General features: G+C 39.6%; 1 protein-coding gene across 1 annotated transcript; it reads left to right on the top strand.

The window, feature by feature from the left end:
• Window positions 1–513: 513 nt before the first annotated feature.
• popdc3 (popeye domain cAMP effector 3) lies at window positions 514–9,131 on the top strand. Its single transcript, XM_072394941.1, has 3 exons — window positions 514–1,083; window positions 7,923–8,031; window positions 8,678–9,131. Exons 1-3 carry the CDS (start codon window positions 578–580, stop codon window positions 8,951–8,953), a joined length of 891 nt encoding a protein of 296 aa, XP_072251042.1. The 5' UTR covers window positions 514–577; the 3' UTR covers window positions 8,954–9,131.
• Window positions 9,132–19,463: the final 10,332 nt, after the last annotated feature.

Below are 19,463 nucleotides of genomic sequence, written 5' to 3'. Positions count from 1 at the left end.
AAAAAATTAGGAAAAACGGGAAAAAAGATCACTCAGAAAAACAGAAATAATTACCCTTAAAAACTTAATGTTATGTTTATGCATTTAGCAGACGCTTTTATCCAAAGCGACTTACAGATAGGGTAAGTTGGTCTTGCCTAAGGACCCCTACTGGAAACAGTACCTTTCATGCAGGGGATTTGAACCCAGAGCTCCCACACGAAAGGTGGCAATCATACCACTACATTATCCAGTCCTAAAAACAAAACAAAAAATAAATTACTCAGAAAACCGGAGTTTCTTTTTTTTTCCAAGTGAATTTAATACGCTTCCGTATAAACTAAATAAAAAATACGATAACATTTGTTTTTAAAAAAAAAACAAAAGAAGCTAGATGCAAATTCTTGTTGCCACCGTCTGTTTCCAGTGTCACATCGAGCTCTGCTCCACCCACACAGCCCGCCTTTCTTGCACAGAGCTCCACTGCTGATGACCTGAGTGTGCGTAATCCTGTCTCAGCCGTTACCTCTCATTAGGCTCCCAACGGTCGTGGCTGAGACTGTATTCAGCGCAGCTGGTTTTATTCACTTTCATTTCCATGGAACATACAGTTTTCGAAACCATAAACTTTACGTTGGAGGCAACGTCTTCAGCGTACCCGTTGTGTGCGGAATGGAGATACGGCGCGGAGGGCTCTGTGTTCCACCTCGCCAACATCTTTCTTTTTCTCGGGTTTATGGGCGGCAGCAGCTTTTACGGACAACTTTACTTGTTCACGTTTCTTACTCTAGGCTTTTTTTGCTACACCCTGTGGGCATGGTCGGACCCCTGTACCACTGACTCATTTCTGTGGAGTTTTGCGCTCTTTGGCATGTGTTTTGGTCAAACCCTGTATGTCCTCTACAGGCTGAGAAGCATCTCATTTGACAAGGACTTCGAGGAACTTTACAACGCCGTGTTTAAAAGACTCGGAGTGTCGCTGACACATTTTGGGAAGATAGTGGCGTCCAGTGACGGAGACGTCCACATATTGGAGAAGGATCATTGCTTCGCGGTAGAGGGCAAAACCGCCATTGACAAGCTGTCGGTACTCCTATCTGGCAGGTGACCCGCTCACTTATTACTAATTACTACTACTTCCTAAGAAGGAGTTTATTAACCATACACATTTAGCCAGATTTCACCAGGATCGACGGCATTAATTTAGAATAATCAAACATAAGCGTTCACCATATCAGTGTTTCTGGCAACTTACAACCGTGCTATTTATTCTATACATTTATTATTACACTTCATTAAACTTGAAATAAGATGACCATGGTCTTGTTCAAAGATTAGTTAACTTCCTGAATTAGATAATAGTAAAGATATATGGCTTTTTTTTAAAAAAATAAAACAACAGAAAAGTAATGAAATTATACATGGTCCAGTCACTCAACAAAAACGAATACAAAACACACAGTGATTGTATTTGAAATATGTATAGTTAGATTCGTTTTAATTAGACTAAACCAAAATCAGTGCATGAGATTAGTAAGCCAGTCCATTATATGGATCTTTGATGTTCCTTGCTATTGTGATTCAAGATGCTCTCTCCCTCTATTCTCTCTCAAGATTTCCTCTCCCTTTTCCCCTCTATACTTCTTTCATTACTGACCATATTGGCCAACTTTTTAGGGCAAAGAAAACAAAAGCTAATAGGGTTGCCATGGTAGCAGACACATGTAAGGAGGACATGCTTAACAATGCCACAATATGTAACATGCTGTGACGCATCTTCCTATTTTCATTTCATAAACTGCATTGAAAGGAAAGAGAAGGCCTCACAGAATATCAAGAAGCAAGGGTGCACAGGTATATTGTTTTTGTAGAAGCATTTTCTGCACTCGTGACCCATATAGTGTACTTATAAAAATTACTTATTGGATTAACTCAATTTAATTATAGGCAGTTTTTTCCATCCAGTAAATGTTGGTTGAACTGAAGCTATGTACATCCATCCATTTTCTATACCTGCTTAATCCATCTCAGGGCCGTGGGGGGCTGGAGCCTATCCCAGCTGTCATTGGGTGAGAGGCAGAGTACACCTGGACAGGTCAGCAGTCCATCACAGGGCCACACACCATCCACACTCACACACACTTCTCGTGACGATTTAGAGTCACCAGTTAACCTAACATGCATGTTTTTGGATGGTGGGAGGAAGTTGGAGTACCCGGAGAGAACCCACACATACACGGGAAGAACATGCAAACTCCACACAGAGAGGCCGGTGCTGACCACCACACCACCGTGCAGTCCATATATACATTATTGTCCACATATATAAAATATTGTCATTGCCTTACATGAGGAGATTTAATTTCAGTTAAATGGAGACCAAATTATTTCAATGATGACACAAAATACATTTTTCTTTGATTAGTTCAATTTTATTTAATTTAATTAAGGGAAAAGAGATTATTTGTTTCCTAACAAGAACAAGACAGTTTTAGTCAAACATATGTGTTAGTGTACTAATATGTCGATGTATCTTTCTGCTATTACAATGTTTAAAATAGAATTAGAATAGTCAGTCCACTACTCACTATAAATGAAAAGTCCATATCCTGATCATTTAAACTTCAGTTTGTAAAACCAGATAACAAGAATGTTAGAATTACTATAACTTTAGAGAAGTGGTTCTGAGACTAAAGGCAGGTTCACACGACACAGATTCTAAGCATGGTTTTCATATTTGGTTTTCAAGCGCTGCACTGAATGAGCTGTCCCCACCTGCTATAAAGATGAGCAAAACAGGTTGACTGAACCTAAGCAAAGTGGTAGTTAATGACAAGAGAAACTTTTCAACATGACAGTCGTGACTATTTGATAAAGATCAGTCAAAATAGTCAGAAGTTTAGGTCTGGAGAAATGTATTGTAGTGTATAACCTTTTGCTGCCAATCAGCAGTGAGAACCTATTATAAAAACTACAGTTCACAATAAAAGTATACCATACGGTGTACACAATTTAAACAATCCAACAACACTTTAATACAATTATATTTATGAGAAAAACTGTCCCATTAAAACCTTTTCTTTAAGAACAATTTTAGGTTGCCAAAAGGAGGTACTTTAATACAAACGACTCTTACCAGTTTTACTTGTCCAAAACCAATTCCAAGCCATTCAAAATCTCAAAATCTAGTAAAAACCAAAGAAATGTCTCCTCAAAAAATTGGATTACACAGAAGTTATAACATTTGTACTGTACACATATAACTGTTCCGGAGGCCTTTTCATTTAAATTAAAAAAAGTCACAAATAAAATGCGATTATTACCATGAACAACCTTTGGAGCAAATGCTAAATTCCAATGAATTCAGATTGTCAAAAGTGGTTCAAGAAAGGGTGGTGTTTCACCTTCACTCACAGTGAGACATCGCCTCAGATGTGCAAACAGAACTGCTGACTGAAATGGGTGCCACGGATGACATCAGTTTTCAAATTAAAGAAATAATTTAGATACCCAAAGCCATCTAAATCTAAGTTGAAGAAAAGTTTTGGCAGTTTTTGACAGTATTGCATCTTATTTGGGTCCATTTTAATTCTTGCGGCACCAGGTGACAGGAAAAGCAAAACACAGTTTAGTTGGGACTGAAAACAAATGACTGCTACAAGATAGTTGGAGTTGCACAGTGAAAAGTGAGAACACATCGGTGAAAACGAATAATTCTTCCAGGGGACAACACTTGTCCAAGAATATTAAACTCCACTCTTTAGGCCATCCATCCTGCACTTTAGTAAAGTCTTTTTAAATCGAAGAAGAAAAGCATCCTTGACGTCCCTCACAAGCGGAAAGTTGAAACTGAAATATGTTGAACAAAATTTACTCCAAAGAGTGGTGGGGGGCTTAAGAACGTTTCTCATTTTCTGGTATTCATTTCCTTGAGCACAAGGGCCAAAGCGAACAGCTTAATTTTCAGCTGCTGTATATTTGCATTCACCTTTGTTCCATCCAAATTCAATATGATCTTCTGACAAAACCAGAAGGTATACTTGAGGTAATTTGGAAAGCTCAGATCAAGAGCATAAATCAATCCAAACAGCATGACGACATTACTGAGGTAGTTCAGAACTTCAATGTCTTCAATAACAACCTCCATCTTCTGTGGTTTCCGAATCCCCTCTCTTCTGATAGGGTATCATATTTAAAAGAAGATGAATATCACATTTACCTTTTTATTACACTAAAGTGAGTCTCTATCCTAATTGCAGTTCATATAAAGAAAAAAAAACTTTACTTTTGAGTACAGATCATTCATCTGACAACTAATTTCTAATTTATTTAAATTGGACAGACAAAAAGCCCTGATCAAGAAGTTTTTTTTAATCTTTAGTCACAACACAACAACATTCAGTACTATAGCCATTAACAACACTGACAGTACTGAAATATTCCCAATACAAACAATTGTTAATTAACACATTTCCATTTACTTACCTCACTTTCTTGGAACTGGGCAGGCCACCTGTTCTTGAACTCTTTAATATTTAGCCTCTGCTCCACAATCTTGAGTTGTCTATGGGAGAAAGTTTTTTCCAGTTTTTAAAAAAAAATCACCACCTCATTGTGCCGCTTTTTAATTTCCAACTGTAGAGCATTTCTTTCATTCTCAAAGCTTTCAGTGCTTTCGCCTTTTGGGAGCAAAGGAATGTGGCTGACCTCGGCCTCTCTTGTTTACTGTTGTCTGCTACCAGAACAGGGGCGTCCCTGTCTATCTTCAAGAAACTCTTGAAGACCCAGCTCCTCAGAGAGCATCTCCTACCCTAGCACTTACCCTAACTTTCTCTTTTTATACTTCCCTCTATCTCTACACTGTCACCTCTGACAGAGCCCAACGTGTTTTTTTCCTTCTATGTAGCTTATTGTTAGCTTTGATGTTAGCTGCATTGTTATATCCTCATTTGTAAGTCGCTTTGGATAAAAGCGTCTGCCAAATGCATAAACTTAAACCTGGATGTTTGTGGATGTGTCAACTGGGTACAAAGTGATGTGCTGTCCCTCAGGTGTGGAGTTAGGGTTGTATATTACTTTCAGTGTGCCTTTATCTTTTTCATCAGACATTGAAGTTAAGTTCATGAATGCATTAAAGTCTGCACCCATGTACTGCAAGCAGAAGTCATGAGCAGTGATGGCTGGCATTAGGGGAGTGACTCTGGGACGCCAGTGATCACTGTCTAACCTCCTGGAGGCCCGACAAGACAAAAGGGTGAAAGGAGGTTCCCACCTGATGAGCCCAATGACATGTTGGTCAGCACTGCTCACTGGTCTATATAGGGATTATAGGGAAGTATTCGCTGATTCTGGTCCATTTTTTTCCTTTAGCACAGTTTTCTTGTGTTTACCTTGAATTCAACGTCGTGCTCTGACACTAGATCAGTTTTGTAAATCCCTCACTACTGGGCCTGCTCCACACACATTTTGATTCATGTTTGTGTAAATCTTTTGGTATTATAGTATAATCTAAATTTTAAAAGAAACTGGCAGAAATCTTAAACTATTTTGATTTAAGAACTCTTACCACATCACCATGTGCAAACTCCGCATGATATAGTCCACAAAGGGATATAGGGTCCTCTAACTCATCAAGCTTGATTAATCTCTCTAGTGGGTAAGGTAGACAGCTGAATTCACCATAAGGCTCCATGTACCAAGAACATAGATCCCTCAATAGAAAAACACAGCTTTTTCTTAATAATGCTGAATGATCTCATTCAATTTTGGCAAGCCATTCACAGATCCATGAACTATAAGAATCCCTTCACTGTAATATATACTATTACAAGACACTTTCTTCACCAGAGGAACCTCAGAAATATCTGGGTATCTTTCTTTCAGAGCAGACATTACTCCCTCATTAAGGACATCAACCGGCATGACAGAGACATTTGTAACTTCCAAGGATGACTTTGTGTAATTAGAGGAATGTGCGTGATAGGCAATCATGAGCTGGTGTTTAAAAGCTATTGAGCGAGGTATGTTTAAGCAGTGTTGAAGCAGTTTGTATAACGAGTAACCTGGCTGAAGAAACTATGTTTTGCCTCAAATTGCATTGTCCATATTGTAATGAGAGGTCCAAAGCATTGAATCATAGGTGGATAGTGCTCCAAATAATGATGCTTTGGCAAGAGCTTGACAAGTGGAAAGAGATCAAGATAGAGCTGCCTATGATCATGGATCATACAGTACATGCTTTCATGCCATACCATACAGCAATGCAGTCTAATCTAGACCAAATGGCATGTGTCTAATGATAGAACATTCAGTTCAGTCATTTGAGACTTGGCTTGGACCTGGGTCAAAAGACTTGAGACTTGACTTGTTATTGGTCCTCAAAGACTTGAGACTTGATTTGGACTTGAAAAAAAGGACTTGTGAACATGTCTTGGTTCAAGAAGAGGGAAGAGAATACTGACCATTGTTCTGAACTGAAAAAATATGAAAAATATGTTCATTGACCCTCTCCAGACTTCCATCAATTCAATCCCCCTTCTCCTTAAAGGGAACATATTATGCAAAAATCACTTTTCCAGCTCTTTCACACTAATATATTTGAATTCGGGGCGCATACTCTCTGGTCCCTCATGTCTGGGTGATCCAGTCAGATTCCGCTCCCCTTTCTACGTAGGAATCTGAACTCTCCAGCAGTGGCCAACACCCAGTCTCCACTCACCACGCCCTACAGGTTATAAAAGAGCAAAGCTCAGGTGAGGCGCCCATATTTCATTCATATAGGCGAATTTGAGAGCTAAGCATGTAAGTTGCTCTGTTGTTGGCTGCAGTGACCAGCACAAGACCCTGCATAAGACTCCAGTCTCAGAGGACCTACGACTGGAACGGATAAAGTTTATTTTTGACCACAAAGTTCCAGCCACGGTAGGCATAAACCTATCTGTGTGTGCCAAACATTTTGACAAGGACTGCTTCCACAATTTGGGTCAGTACAATGCAGGACTGGCAACAAAACATTTCCTAAAAGAGGGATCGATACCGACCATCCGTGGAGAAAGGACAGATGATGAAAGTGTGCTTTGTGTTTCTTTTGTCCGATTACCACGAGCCAATGCTAACCGCTCGTTCATGCAGGTACAAACGATGGGATGGCTCATATATGGTTGCAACGGTGTGTAGGCAGCCATGACCAGTGCTCGTGCTCAACTGTTGTCATGGCAGCCTGACGCCGAACCGAGGTCGGCACGTTGGGTGGAAGAGGGGGGCGGAGTGAGCAGCAGAACGAAAACCGAACGCCTGGGCGCAGAGTGCTACAGACAGTGTACAGAGAGGGCTGCTGTGCTTGATCTGTGAGGAATTTGACCAAATGATTTCACAGACATGTCATGAAGGTGTCTGGGACCTGTGTGAACTGGTGGAAAAGGGGTATAATCATTCTTCTTTAAAACCCTTTTTAATCCCACACATTCTTCAGGATGTTCTGATGTCTTTTTTTGTCCACCTCCTCACTCTCGTCTTTTTCAGCTTCTTCTACAAAATCCTCAAAAATCACTATCTTCCCTCTGTGAGATTTAATTTTCATGTTCAGCAGCTTTTTAAGGTAACTTATAATACAAAATACAACACAATGTAATAGGAGCTGCTGCAACTGGCTGCTGCTAAGATGTTATTCTTGTCAATCATTGAAATAGGTTTACTGTTGAGGAGATTGATTTTGGATTTGAAATTAATTGTATTTCATTGGACTGAATGAATTTCTCTGTAATGAGCCCAGAGATAACATTTGCTGTCAAATAGTTTTAAATTAGTAAACTGAACCAAATTTGATTAAATGAGGTTCTAGTAACATTGTTTTTGTCTTGTGCCTTTTAGTCTTGACTTTGTCTTTATACTGCTTAGTGTGACGTTTGTTAGTTTATCGTAACTTTCTCTCCATTTTCCCACAGAATTTGTGTGACAGTTAATGGAGAGTTTCTACATTACATCTACCCTTACCAGTTTCTGGATTCACCTGAATGGGACTCTCTCAGGCCCTCAGAGGAGGGTGTATTCCAGGTACTTTTAATCTCTTGTGCATCAAATATCAGAAACTAATAAATCAAGACTAATTCACTGAAACAATCAGTAGCTTCTCTGATTGTAGCTCCAGATTTAAGCAGTAACATCTTCTTTATCCACTGAGCATGTCTTACTCAGCCTTATCTAATATAAATCCTTGGTGAGTCTAAAGTGCTAGTTGTCCAAGAAATATCATAAACACGTCAGTGATCCACATGTGTAGCATGCTACTTTATTACTCTGAAGATCGACTGTAGATTACTTTAACTACTCATATTAGAGCAGCAGCTATGCAAACTGCCCAACAAATGTAATCCAGCCTCTTAGTCTAGCAAATTTTTCCTTAAGAAAAGATATCTCTTTAAGGGAATTACTCACCTTTGTAAAACTGAAAGTATGAGCTTGTTTTAAAATTTGACATGCTCTTAAGGATTTGGGTCATTACAAATTCATAAATTTACCTAAATCTTTACTCACACTTTTCTGTATTCTTGGGTATACTAAACTCCTGAGGAAATCTGATCCATTTTTAATCTTAAGTGTAGTATTATTGGTCTGTTTGACATGTTACTTTTTTAGAATGTGTTTGTACAGAAATAATAATGGATAAGTTAAAAGGATAACTTGTTTTGTGGTTACACAGGTGACTCTGCGTGCTGATAACCCCTGTCGATACATAGCATGGAGGAGGAAGAAACTCTACCTGCTTTTTGCTAAGCATCGCTACATAGCAAGGATCTTTGCCCTAGTTGTACGCAATGATATAGCTGAAAAGTTGTACTCACTCAATGACAAGGCTTATGATAGATCAGGACACCACTATGATCTCCGCTTACCAAGTTACTGTCACATGCCAGGGACAGAATTAGAAAAGTCAGATGACCTCCTGCAAGTGCCCATTTATGGTGGAAAGGATTGAACACACACACATGCACGCACACACACACACACACACTCTCCCGGCCTTAAATACATGAAGCTGACTCCCTGCATGTCGAAATAGGCGAGGACTTGTTAAAGTCCTCTTGTGCTAAAAATATCACCTTGTTAACATGTCATTCGTTTTTTTTTTCTTTATTTGTTTTTTTTTTGTGTTGCAGGACATATAACAAGCAAAATTACCCATGAATACTATGACTGAAGATTTCTGCTTTGAATCTACTAAACACCACCCTCAGCCTAAGAAAGACAAAGCCAGACAGCCCAAATATTCTGTAATGTATTTAGAGGAGCCTGCCCCAATAAATTCTGACTACTTTCTTTGTGGAGCTCTAGCAAGTTTTAGGAAAAGTCAGCACATGCGAGGTGGAGAAGCAAGTCAGTGTATTTTCAGGTTGCTAAAATGGCAGCCACGACATGTTCTGTTTATGACTGTTAAAGCATGAGACCAAATTCTGTTAGCTTTAATGTTGTATCCACAGATGTTGAACTATGGCAGAAGTTAATTCTGTTGATTTGGAGACATTGCAGTGTCCCATCAAATATGCCAGTGTAGCCATGCGTCTGCAGTCATAATTTTTCAGAAAGCTTTTTCACAAATTTTACCCATAAAGAGCTTGGTTTTGCCACCAAGTAATTATGAAGTGTGAGACTGCGTCATACATATATCTGAGAGACACTGTACAAGCAGGCATGTCCCATAAGTCAATTTCTTTTCATGTGTTTTCTCGAAAGGTGTCTGGGCAAATAGACATTTGTCAATCAAAGTTCACTGCAGTGGCTGCCAGGGCTCTCCTGAGCCAGAGAGAGCCACCCGGCAAAATTGACAGCAATGTTTATGATGTAATGACCAAACAGTAATAGAATTATAAGGCCTGCTAACTTTCAATCGCTGAGAACCCGAATCTTAGGTTTTTCCACATCGTAGACACCATGTGCTTTAGCGACACAATGCCAGATCTCCAGTGTCTGGAGCAGGTCTTCAGTTGGGAGAAACAACTCTCTCGCTGTGCAGTGACGCTTCTCTTCCCCACTTTTGAATTTGACCCAAACAAAAGCTGGATTTCCCACTAAACTTATTACGAAGACTGCTATTGCAGAAGCGTGAGCGAGCATGTTTTCCCTCAGTCCCCTCCTAATTAGCAATTAATGCTGCCAGGGGAAATGCCTCGGGCAGCACCAGTAGAAGAAGGTCACAAGGCAACAAACTTTCAGGCTTTGTCCACCTTTTCTCTGGGAAAATATACTCTGTCAATGGCACATGAATAAAAAAGTGCAGGAAAGCAAGCTTCTCCCAGGTCGCCAGCTGTCCAGCCAACTGCCTCTCTTCCCTGGGTAGAAAATCTTTGAGACCCACATAGTAAGTCCACGATTTAGGTGCTCAGTGACTGAGAGTTAGTAGCCCTGATTCTTATTTTTAACCGCTTTTTGTTCATAGAAAAGTGAGCATAACAGAGTGAGTTCTGCAGACTTTAGTAACTCTGAGGAGAAGCTGAGAGGCTGAGGTGATTTGTGGAGCTCATTAACATGTTCATACAAATCCTGAATGATAAATAAGTTGGAGAGTCCGGCCACATGCAGTTTTAAGGCATTATTTTCAGAAAAAGACAAGCTGTTTGGGGGAACTGCTTGAACGGGACTTCTAAATACTGGTTTCAGTTCCACAGTAAACTATTGTCAGTCTGCCATATGCTGATAATAGTATAGTATAACTGGTGTTCACAAAGTCTACTTTAGGCCTTATTGAAAATTAAAATATATTCAGAATGACATTTTGATAAATGTCAGATTAAACCATAAAAGGTACAGCTAAAATTGCTGATATCTTGAAACTACAAAATGCCCTGTTAGTGTTTCAGTGCGACTACATGGTTCCAAGCAGAACATAAGACACTCAAGACTGTCTGTTCCATATACTGAAATTTTTGGTTCCTAAGTCCTTCACCTCAAGTTTTCAGTGTCTGTTAAAAGATTCATGTGTGTATGCTGATCGGAATGCTAATTTAAATCAATGTTGGCATGCAGAAAATGAATAAATGTAACTGGGCAGAGGTAACAATTGTGTGTGTGTCTCCTTGGGTCTCATGCAAGAACATTTTCATATTCTTAATCTAAATTGAAATATGAAGGTCTCGTACGAACACGCCACGTCAGATTCAACTAACGCTCTTAACTTCGGAGAAGTGTGTTAACGACCTGTGTAAATGATGAATGCCACCTGTGCGTATTTGCATGTGCACGATGATAGTAAATTAACATACTCCACGCCTAAAATATTACCATATAAGACTACACTTCCTATCTCCTGTGCCAGGAAGTGTTGAGTGTTGAGTCACAAGAATGGCATCAAGGCTAAAAAGAACAACTTTACGGGCTCTGAGACTGAAGTTCTGCTTTCAGAGATCCAAAAAGGAAAAGCTGGCATTTTTAGGAGTGGAATTACGGGACCTGCTAAAGCGAAGAAATGGGAAGAAATTACAAGTGCTGTTAATTCCGTGTCACCGAAATAAAAAAGAAATGGTTTGATATGAAAATGGCTTAGAAAATGTCTTGCCGTGGCCAGACGCTATGACTGCAACTAAAGCTGTCCTATCATGATGGCACTTAGATGGGGCGGTCCATGAGGGGTGTCTTCAATTAAATTAAATTCAGTTCAGTTTTATTTATATAGCGCCAAATTACAACAAATGTCATCTCAAGGCACTTAAATAATATAGTCCAATTCAAGCCCTTTGGAATTCAATTCATTGTAATCATAATCCAATGAAATCTAATGAATTAATTTAAAAATACTCAAAATCATTCATGTCGAGCCAATTCAAAAATAATATCCTAGCTAAGGAAACCAACAGATTGCACTGAAACTTGTCTTTGTCGGTTACCAGAGGGACTCAGGACGCAGATGCAGGGTCGTGTGGTTACAAGAGTGTTTTATTTAATTAAACAAACTCAGCAGATCACGGCACTGCAGGGCAATCTCCCGGCAGCGCAAAAGAAACAGGCTATAAAAATCCTAAACGCTCTCCTCCGTATCTAAGGTGGAGAAGGAGCGCAGCTATGAAAGTTAACAAACATAAACAAAGCAAAGACTCGCTCTCGAAATGAGGCGGAATAAAACAAAGGCACACTCTTTACAAAAGCAGAGGCTCTAATTCACCCCGCTCCTGCTGAATTTCTGACCATTACCACCCGCAACCGCAACATGTCTGTTACACTCACGCCCGCAGCCGCAAAACTTTGAGAATTTATGCCTGCACAATAATAGAAATACATTGATTTTGTGTCTTCTCCCGTCCCGCAGGAGAAAACACGTCATTTTATAGGCTATTAATAAAGAGATTCACGGACAATTGAGAAACTTCTCCAAATGCCCGACTTACCTTGCTTTGTCTTTGTGCTGTAAAGACCTTCTTTTAGCTTCCTTTCCACATCATTTATTGACATCCTGTCTCTAGACTACATCCCGATCTCACAGTGTTTTTAGCCGCCCGCTCCCAATTCAGCCTGTAGTCCACACCCCCGTCGCTGAGCTGCAGTCACATGACAAATGAACGAAACAACGATCCGTATGAATGATCCGGCTTGTGAACGAACTGTTGTGCCTACTGCTCTTCAGCCTGTCACGTGACAAATGAACGAAGACCCAAGGAGTTGAATCGTGAACGAATCAATACTGTTTCCTGTGCGAGGAGCCGTAACCCGAAGAGTTGAGTCATGAACGACTCAATACTGTTTCCTGTGCAAGGAGCCGTAACCGAGGAGTTGAGTCGTGAACTAATCAAAACTGTTTCCTGTGCGAGGAGCTGTAACCCGAGGAGTTGAGTAGTGAACAAATCAATACTGTTTCCTGTGCGAGGAGCTGTAACCCGAGGAGTTGAGTTGTGAACGAATCAATACTGTTTCCTGTCCTGCTGACTGAGCTTATGCAGCTGCCGCCTGCCATGTGGCGAGAGAGGGGACTGCATGGAAATTAATTCATCATTTCTGTTTCCTGTCGTGCTGACTGAGTTTATGCAGCAGCCGCCTGCCATGTGGCGAGGAAGGGTACTGGATGAAAACGAACGAATCACTCACTGAGACTACTCGTTACTCCCGAGTCATATAAAAAATTAGTTCATATCGAACGAATCATTCATGAACGACACATCACTAGGATCTACGGAAAAAGTGTGATCTCCTTTTCAATAACTGCAAAATCCCTGAAACGCTGCTGAAACTCCTCATTCAGAGATGAAATGTTTTCTGCATACAAACATTTTTCTCTGGAAAACTGGTCATATTTCCTGCAGTGATGGGAAATGTGCGGAATTGGGCTGCATTTGTGTCAGGTGCCTTTGGAAAAGTAGCAGCTTTGTCCCTAAAGCTTTATTGTAGGAATACAGATGGCTTACCATTGAATTTTTGCCCCTGAAGGCTCGTGTTCAGATGTCATGTTATGTCAACCAAAAATCCAAAATCAACCAAAGTATTTCTAAGTATCCAGGGTCTGTCAGCACTGGTTGAATATCTTGATGACAAACAAAGATATCACAAGAAAAACACCAAGACGCAATAGGTTCCATCCAAAACCGCGGACTGGAGAAGTGGCGAACAGATACTGCAGTCACGCTATCTACACTTCAAAATCAAGTGCCCATTTACATCGTGTCCTACGGTAAAGTGTGTGAGCCCAATGCATGATGTATGTGGGCAGATTAAAAAATTCATTAAAAAAAACAAATCCAATTGTTTTCTGCAAACTCCACCAGATTCTTGTTCTACATGTCCCCAGCTACCTTTCTGGTGATTTTCTTCATCTCTATCTATCACTCTCCTTCTTTCCTTTTGCAGAATGTGGTTTCATTTTACCATTTTTGCTTTTTACTCGCGTGATGTCCTTCTGTTTTTACTCTTTGTATGTGTGTGTGTGTCACCATATTCCTTATAGGACATCCAGCCCTCCCTGCAGAACCCTTAATCAACCGGTCATCTCTACCTTCTCTGCACCTCTTATCAGTCCATCATCTGCCTGCCATGCTCACCCCCAACCCCCAACAGTTCTGGCCAGAAGTTATGGCCGCTTGATGGACATTCCCCTGTTTTTCCTCAGATAATGAAATATCCTCATGAGATATATATGTTCTTTTGGACTGTTGAGGCAAAACCACATTTTTGTACCAGTATCAAATTTGGAAATGCATTAGAGTCTGATTCTTACCTTTCCAAATATTTTGAAGACAATTCTAGATGGAAAATATTTAAGGAAAAAGCACAATTAATTTAATTTTGGACGTAAGTACCGTATTTTCCAACCCATAAGGCACACCTGAAAGCCTTAAATTTTCACAAAAATTGTCCGTGCGCCATATAATCCAGTGCGCCTTATGAGTGCACTGGATTCCAAAATTTGTTACGGATACCGCCATTTTGCGGGGAGTGCAGAGCATTCATCGGGGCATTAAGCCCCCTCCGCATCTCTCACCGCTCTCCCTTCGCTCCACTCACCGCCACTTTTGCTGTGCTTCTTCACTCTCATACATTGGAAATGAATGGCAACTGGCCACTTCCGTCGCTCACTTTGCTTTCAGTGTGATCCCAGCCATTCACTCTGAATGGGCTGAAGATTAGTGATTGAATCGCATTAATCATTAATGCTTTTGCCTATGTCTCAGTGGTAGTTTATGTATTACCGACGTAATACATAAACTACGTGTGCTGGCAGCGATAAACAAATCAGAGAACATTACGTTATACGTACGCCTTATAATCAGGTGCACCTTATGTATGGGTTAAGTACAGAAATGGACCCCATAATTGAGGGTGCGCTTTATAATCAGGTGAGAGCCTTATAGTGCGGAAAATACGATACTTCAGAACAGTTAGTAACAATAGTAGGCAATTGGGCAATTTTTTGTCCACTTCATGATAATACTCCTAATGCACTAACGTTAATAAAAGTTGTCCAATTACCATAAAATGAACAATCCCACTGTTGTTAAAAAAAAGAAAGAGCAAGAATCAAAGGCAAGTACAAAATGATCATGTCAGCATGCAAAAACAAACTAACCCATATTTTCCCTTTTGCTCTGTCATTCTTTCAGATCAAGAGAAAATTCCAGTGAGAAGGAACGAGGAGTTGTCGATTTAATATTCAGAGGGGTTGTCAATTAAGCTAGGCCTATAGGATAGCGTAATGCAATTAAAGGGATGTGTTAATCATGTAGGCTAATAGCATTTCTCGTGAATATGTGATGTACTGCTCATGCGTTTAGACATAAAGGATATTGACCTATGAGTGAGCAATGTGTGTTTCTCTAAGATGGCCTTTTTAATCTTCCTTGTTTAATTTCACATTAATTGTCCAGTGAAGTTTTTTACAAAATTACTACCATAAAAATGAATAACATACTCCTTGTGATCTATGTGGTCCAACGTTGCAGAAAAAATAACAGTGCCATGTGGTAATCAAAATGGGCAAATGGTCCATTCTGGAGGATTGCAGCATGAAAGTTTTTAAGCATACATATTTAAAAATGATTTAACAGAACTAAGTGAAGATCACATAATGAGGATATAACAGTTAAGACTTCAGTTACACAGCTCAAACTATAATTTCTTTCCCATCCTAATGCCAACACTGAACTGTCGATATAGTGTGGCTCTGAGGTTTAAGGGTATAGGCGATCTATCTAGCTGTGTACAACATAATTATATTATAAAAAAATATTTTTTTTGATGTGTCATATGAATCCAAACTTTTTCTAAAAAGCTTGAAAATAACATGGAGATGTGAAATTTAAAAATGGGGAAATAAGTAATAAATTGAAGGACTGCAGGTAAATAATGGAGAGATACAGTATATTTATACCCATAAAACCACATCTAAATAAAATACATGGTATTACACAGGAAAATCTGGGCAACAGCTGAAAAAAAGGACAAAATGTTTGTTTTGTTTATTTGATAGTATATTTATTGATTCCAACATGTCTTTACAGGAAATTAAAAGCCATGTCAGAAGTACCTGTGAATCTTGTGTTTGACATCTCAACATTTAGGAATATGCAGCAGTAAAGCAACATGAAAGCCAGGATAGGAGTATCTGGAGATCTGTCGTAGCCTACATGCTGCATATATAGTTGTCACATCCACTGTTGCTCTGAGGTCTGAATCTGCCACTGTCCATGGTGCATGGTGGTAAAGCTCCACAACGTCACATCATTCCAAGTCAAGTCAAGAATCAGGTCATGCCTGGGGCCTCCTTGATACACAGTTTTGAGTTCCTTATTTTTTAGCCTGCTCACTGTCAGGTGTTCTGGTGATAATTTCAACGTGGTTCTGTCTCTTCCCTGTTTAGCCGTAGTGGACTGATGAGAAGTGCAGACAAGGTAGAGATGACCGGTTGATTTGGACAGGTGCAGGGAGGGCTGGATGTCCTATAAGGTATATGGCCACACATCCACATAGAAGGACATCAAACAAGTAAAAAGAAAAAATGGTGAAATGAAACCACATTCTGCAAAAGTAAAGAATGAGAGTGATAGATAGAGATGAGGCGATGTCATCGATTAATTAAGCATCAGATAAACAGAAAATGATGCCGTGAAAGAACTTGGAAATCACAACAGAGGTAGTTGGGGACATGAGAAAAGGAATCTGGTGGAGTTTGCAGAAAACAATTTAATTTTCTTTTGATTGTTTTAATCTGTCCAGGTTCATCGTGCATTTGGTATGAAGTTTTTAAATCTGACTATGCAGAAAGGAGTGGGATTCTGAAGGTACTTCAATAATTTTCTCCTATCATTTTGTTTTAAATGATAACCTAACCCTAACCCTAACCCTTTAATCATTAAAAAGAATGTAGTAAAACAACAACAAAGTAATGACAGATGTACTGTATGTATTTCAACAAATGAAAATAAGCAGAAAAAGATTTTGCGGGGTGCCCTTGAATGCACCATAAAGCACATGCTTTATCTTAGGACACTCGATTTTCAAGTGTAGAAAGCACAGTGCAGATGGCGTGACCGCAGTGAACAGATAGCGACTGCGTCCTCTCCCACAATACTGCAATTGTGCTTGCCACATTGGTCATTACAGAACTCAATTGTAATGTTAACACGGGTATAACTGTGGTGTCAATTTGGCTTGTAACAGTGAGAATAATTAGCATAAGGAAGCACAAAGCTATAAATATGCTAACGTCATTGGTACATGGCAAAATTGGGGAAATGTAGTTTTTTTTATAGTTTTGGAGGCAAGTTTATCAGAATTAGAATCTAGGCTCTGCACCATTGAAAATGACCATGTAGCATAGCTAATCCCGTTAGCTTTCTCCCAGCATGCCTCGACCGCTGGCTAAGAATAAGCATAAATACAGTAAAATAGTTATTCATGTTGACATTAATGACACCTGGTTACGCCAATCTGGGGTCACTAGAATTAATGTTGCATCGCTGTGTAAGTTTGTCAAAACAATGTCGGACTTTGTAGTTTTCTAAACGGCTAAATCTGACCAATTCAATTCAATTAAATTTTATTTATATAGCGCCAAATTACAACAATTGTCATCTCAAGGCACTTAAATAATATAGTCCAATTCAAGCCATTTGGAATTCAATTAATTGTAATCATAATCCAATTATTTCATATAGAGCCAATTCAAAAATTAATATCCTAGCTAAGGAAACCAACAGATTGCACCGAAACTTGTCTTCAGTCCAATCTCCCGTCCTGAGCGTGCCTGTGGCGACTGTGGAAAGGAACGACTCCCTTTTAACAGGAAGAAACCTCTGGCAGAACCAGACTCAGGAAGGGTGGCCATCCGCCTCGACCAGCTGGGGTTTGAGAAGACAGAAAAGAGGGGGGAAAAACACCATAACACCATTCAAAGGATACCTGTTGGAACAGGGAAACACAAGTTAAAAACCACAATGTCACATGTACATAATATCATTTGAGAAATTAAACAGGGGGAAAACGAGAGCAAAGTGAGGAAAGGTGTGACAGATGAGGTCCCCCAGCAGTCTAAGCCTATAGCAGCTTAACTACGGGATGTTTCAGGATTACCTGAGCCATCCCTAACCATAAGCTTTATCAAAAAGGAAAGTTTTAAGACTAATCTTAAAAGTGGAAAGCTGGCAGCTTATTCCACAAGAGAGGGGCCTGATAACTGAAGGCTCTACCTCCCATTCTACTTTTAGAAACTCTGGGAACAACAAGTAAACCTGCAGAGCGAAGTGCTCTGTTCGGAAAATATCTTACAATGAGATCTTTAAGATATGATGGAGCTCGGTCATTAAGAGCTTTATATGTGAGGAGAAGAATCTTAAATTCTATTCTGAATTTAACAGGGAGCCAATGAAGAGAAGCTAAAACTGGAGAAACATGATATCTCCTGTTAGTTCTCATCAGAACTCTGGCTGCAGCATTTTGGATCAGCTGGAGGCTTTTCAGAGAATATGTGGGACAGCCCAATAATAAGGAATTACAGTAGTCCAATCTTGAAGTAACAAATGCATGAACTAGTTTCTCTGCATCACCCTGAGACAGGATGTTCCTGATTTTAGCAATATTACGAAGGTGAAAGAAGGCAGTCCTAGAAACCAGTTTTATATGTGAGTCAAATGATACATTCTGGTCAAAAATAACTCTAAGGTTCCTCACTGTAGAACTAGAATCCAAGGAAATACCATCTAGAGTAACTATATAACTAGACAATTTCTCCCTGAAGCGCTCAGGTCCAAAGAGAACAACTTCAGTTTTGTCTGAATTTAAAAGCAGACGGTTCTGAGTCATCCAGGTCTTTATGTCTTTAAGACAGGCTTGTAGTCTGACCAACCTATTGGTTTTGGTTTTCTTATTCTCTTCTATCAATGATGAATAATAAACAGTTCTAGCTTTACGAAGTGCTTTCTTATATTAAACTATCTTTCCAGACTAATTGAGACTCTTCTAAATTAGAGGAACGCCACTGTCTCTCCAGCTTTCTTGCAGTCTGCTTTAAAACAGCTGTGAATTATACCAAGGAGCCAACCTCTTCTGACTGATTACCTTGATGAAACCAATAGGTTGATCAGACTACAAGTCTGTCTTAAAGACATAAAGACTTGGATGACTCAGAACTGTCTGCTTCTAAATTCAGACAAAACTGAAGTTGTTCTCTTTGGACCTGAGTACTGCAGGGAGAAATTGTCCAGTTATATAGTTACTCTAGATGGTATTTCCTTTAAACTACTGTCTTTGCACTTTATACTTTCTTTCCTGTGAGTTGCCTTAACAACTAAATTTCCCCTCTGTGTGATCAATAAAGTTGATCTGATTTGTAACCCTCCTGAACTTAAAGACTGTCACAAATCACTTTGTGGAAAGACTCCTCTATACTCCTCATTCGTAATTTCCTTTGGGTTAAAGCATCTGCTAAATCAGGGTAATATAATGCAGACACACATACAGCTAAGTTGTGTCTCTTGTCTCTACCATCTGAACTTCACTCACATTGTGATGATAAA

The sequence above is a fragment of the Leuresthes tenuis genome, unplaced genomic scaffold, assembly GCF_036924035.1.
Source record: "Leuresthes tenuis unplaced genomic scaffold, fLeuTen1.0.hap1 SCAF_10, whole genome shotgun sequence".
Classification (NCBI taxonomy): domain Eukaryota; kingdom Metazoa; phylum Chordata; class Actinopteri; order Atheriniformes; family Atherinopsidae; genus Leuresthes; species Leuresthes tenuis.
Note: the sequence above shows the minus strand (reverse complement) of the source record. Positions and strands in the feature narration are given on the sequence as shown.